General features: G+C 49.9%; 1 protein-coding gene across 1 annotated transcript; it reads left to right on the top strand.

The window, feature by feature from the left end:
• The first annotated feature begins 1,368 nt into the window (after window positions 1–1,368).
• On the top strand, window positions 1,369–3,058 carry LOC147698722 (uncharacterized). Its single transcript, XM_086933497.1, has 2 exons — window positions 1,369–1,789; window positions 2,064–3,058. The coding sequence occupies exons 1-2, from the start codon at window positions 1,369–1,371 to the stop codon at window positions 3,056–3,058; spliced, it is 1,416 nt and encodes a 471-aa protein (XP_086789623.1).
• Window positions 3,059–3,419: the final 361 nt, after the last annotated feature.

The raw sequence follows: 3,419 nt of genomic DNA, 5'->3' as shown, positions 1-3,419 counted from the left end.
CATGGTGGTGTGGTTTGTATTATTTAGAAGTTAGCACAGCATCAGTTGTTTATTAATAAAATTTGCATTGAAAGAGCTAACACCTGCCACCCGAGCTATTCATTTTCTGGCAACACTCCCAGGATGTGGAACGCTCTCCCTAGAGTCCTCAGATGCAACCCCTCCTTCTCCTGTTTCAAAAGGGACCTGAAACTCCATCTACTTAACAAATACTTTCCCGACCAAAGTCAACTAACCTAGACTTCAGTATCCAGGTTGACTCCTCTCTCTATCTCTTGACATTCAAGGATAGTTGGTGACCGGACTGTGTTAACCACCTTTTTCTTCGTTCCCTCCCCCTCCGATGCACTGTTTACTTATTTTTCATGCTGTATTTTTTTATCTCTGGTTTGCTTTCTTACTGCCTGCCCACTATGTAATGCAATTTCCTTCTGTTTTTTACAGGGTGTATGTAAAGCTCTCTGATACCCAAAGGTCAAGCTAGCGCTATATAAAACTTTTAAAATAAAATTAAATTCTTATACCTGTGGGGTCCTGTAATGGTCTCAATTGTCACACTTGTAGGAGTGTGATGGTTGGTAGTTTTGTGTTGACAGGGGCATTGGCAGCGCTGGCAAGGGTAGTGGGTTTTGCAAGCTGCAGTGGATTCCTGACGAGGGCTCTAGCACATAGTTTATTTTGACAAATTAAGGACTGCTTCTAGCTCACTTAAACTGACCTTGCTACCTTATCTCTGTCTCTCTCTCAACCTCACCCATCTTTGTATCTTGCTCCACTGCACAACCACTAAGTTACCCTTGCTGTATCTTTCCTACATTAAGAGGAATTATACAATATTAAGACAAGACTTAGGGCCCGATGTAGGTAATACGCATTTACCGATTTTAAAATACCGATTTATACCGAATCGGTATTTTGAAATCGGAAAATGATATGTAGAGGAAAAAAATCGGAAAAATACCGATTCGGTAGTAATCGGTATTGTGATTCGATACGCACCGAATCGGCAATTACCGAATCGGCGAATACCGAATCAGCAAATACCGAATCGGTAATAGCAATACACCCCCATGGGCCAAAAGGCCCATAGGAACGCATTGGAAATACTGATTCGGTATTTACCGAATCGGTAGTAGCCTAATCGATATTAGCCGAATCGGTAAATACCAAATCGGTAAATGCCGATTCGGCGAGCAAGTAAAACTGAAACTAAAGACATCAGCCAATGAGGTGGAACCACCCTCCCACACCCTAGCAGGGAGTGGCTACCCAGGCAGGTGCAACTCATTAGAACTTTCTGGAGAGGCAGCCTGAGCTGAGCATTCACAGTGAGCAGCAGTGGTAGCAATATCCAGAACTCTGTGAAACATGGCAAGCAGCTCTGAGAGTCAGAAGGCAGAGCGCAAGCGGAAGGCCAAATTCAGCAACATGGAGCTGCAAGTGTTGGTGGAGGAGGTTGTGAGGGTACACAGGCAGCTGTCTGGGAGGCTGTCGCTCACTGTCCCAGAGAGCACCAAGAGGAAGCTGTGGAGTGAAATAGGGGAGAGAGGGAACGCTGTTGGTGTCACCCCCAGGAGCCTGGACGACCTCAAGAAGAGGTTTTACGACATCCGCAGCCTCACAAAGAGGAAACTGGCCGAGCTGCACAAGCAGGCAGGACTAATTGGTGGAGGTAGGAACCCGGCGCCACCCCTCACTGACCTGGAGGAACTTGTGGCGACTACCATTGAGAGGGAGAGTGTGGTGGGAGTTGGGGACCTGGACAGCTCATCCAGAGCTACAGCTACAGGTAAGAAGCATGCACATCTTGACACACCCTACCAGACACCTCCCATTTAGCCCCAATGCACAGCCAAACCCCAGCCCAGTACTGCTGGCAACAGCCATGACCAATGCATCATGGGGAATGAAGTCAGCAAAAGTAGGAAAAAATGCCAGTGCAGAAGCATAATAAAATGAACTGTAAATCTGAATCAAAGTATTTGAAATGAGATGTGCAATGCTTTAATTGTAGTGACTGTAATACATCAGCACTCAGTTCACAAATGCTTCTTTATACCTAGGGGCACCATCAGGCGGGGGAGCAGCAGCTACTCAAGCACCAGCTTCAGCACCATCAGCCAGTGCGGTGGCAGGGCCAAGCACCAGTCTACCAGCACAGGAGGAGGAGAACAGCAGTGCCCTGGGCAATGAGGAAGACACTGGGCATACCCTCACATTTCCCCACTCCCCCCGACTGTCTCTGATGCCCCCATTGCAGTTCTCCCCGGAGAACTCACCACCACAGAGCCACCCTGCGCCTGCCACATCTCCTGCCAGGAGGATAATTGTTGCTCCATTAAACCTCATGGAGGGAGCAGCGGGTCAGGCTCCAGCAAACAACCCTGTAACACCTGTGGCACCCCAGCCCACACAGCAGGGCAGCAGCAATCCCCGGAGGCCACGCACTTCCAGCACTGCTCTTCCAGCACGGGAGGGCAGCGTGTTCCAAGGGCTGGAGGGCAGTATGGTCAGGATCCAGAGGATGCAGGCAAAATCAATCTTGGCCTGCCAGCACCAATTGCGGGTGCACAACCTGCAGATGGGGGAGATGGCACAGGGATTCAAGACATTTGTTGATAGCAACAAGGACATAGCAACAGGTCTTGGGCGAATGACCACTGCCATCACCCAGCTCTGCAATAAAATGGATGAACACGAGCACTGTCGCCGCAGTGATGCCCGCGTGCAGAATAGGGCTATCAACCGCCTTGCTGCTGCAACCGCCCAGCTATGCCAACGTGGGGCAAACATGGAGGCCTGCCTCACCCAGAACACGGCAGAGGTGACTAGGGGCATGGCCCGCATTACCACCGCCATGGAGGCACTGATAATATCGAACACAGTGGTAAATCCAGCCCTGGACCTGGGCGAGGCTGGGGACAGCAGCAGCCGTAGCAGCACTGCCAGCGCAGTGTCTGAGCCGCGCCGGAGCAGCAGGCGCTCAGCTGAGGCTGCTGGACACTCAGAAGGGGGTGAGCCACATCCTGGTGGGGCTGCTAAGCGCAGCAAGAAGTAAGACTGCCAGGGCGGGTGAGGCAACACGGACAATTTACATTTACCCACATCTTGTTTACCTTTTCATTTGTTGCACATCAGTGCAGTAACGTTGTTGTAACATTATTAAATCTTTTTTTTTCAAACATCCATTGACCTGTCTGTGCATCTTTACTCACTCAGAAATAGTTTTCTGTAATCTCCTCACGTCTGTATCTGGCATCACTTGGCGTAGACACCCCAGCAGGTTGTGTTTGTGGCACAGCAACGTCGTCGTCATGGTCCTCGTAGTCTGACAACTCCACCTCAGTGCCCTTCTTCACCGCAAGGTTGTGCAACATTGCACAGACAGCTAGGATCTTGCAGCAGGTGATGGGGGTATA

This window comes from Lissotriton vulgaris, chromosome 8 (assembly GCF_964263255.1).
Source record: "Lissotriton vulgaris chromosome 8, aLisVul1.2, whole genome shotgun sequence".
Classification (NCBI taxonomy): Eukaryota; Metazoa; Chordata; class Amphibia; order Caudata; family Salamandridae; genus Lissotriton; species Lissotriton vulgaris.
The sequence above is the reverse complement of the archived record's forward strand: the minus strand, read 5'-3'. Positions and strand labels throughout refer to the sequence as shown.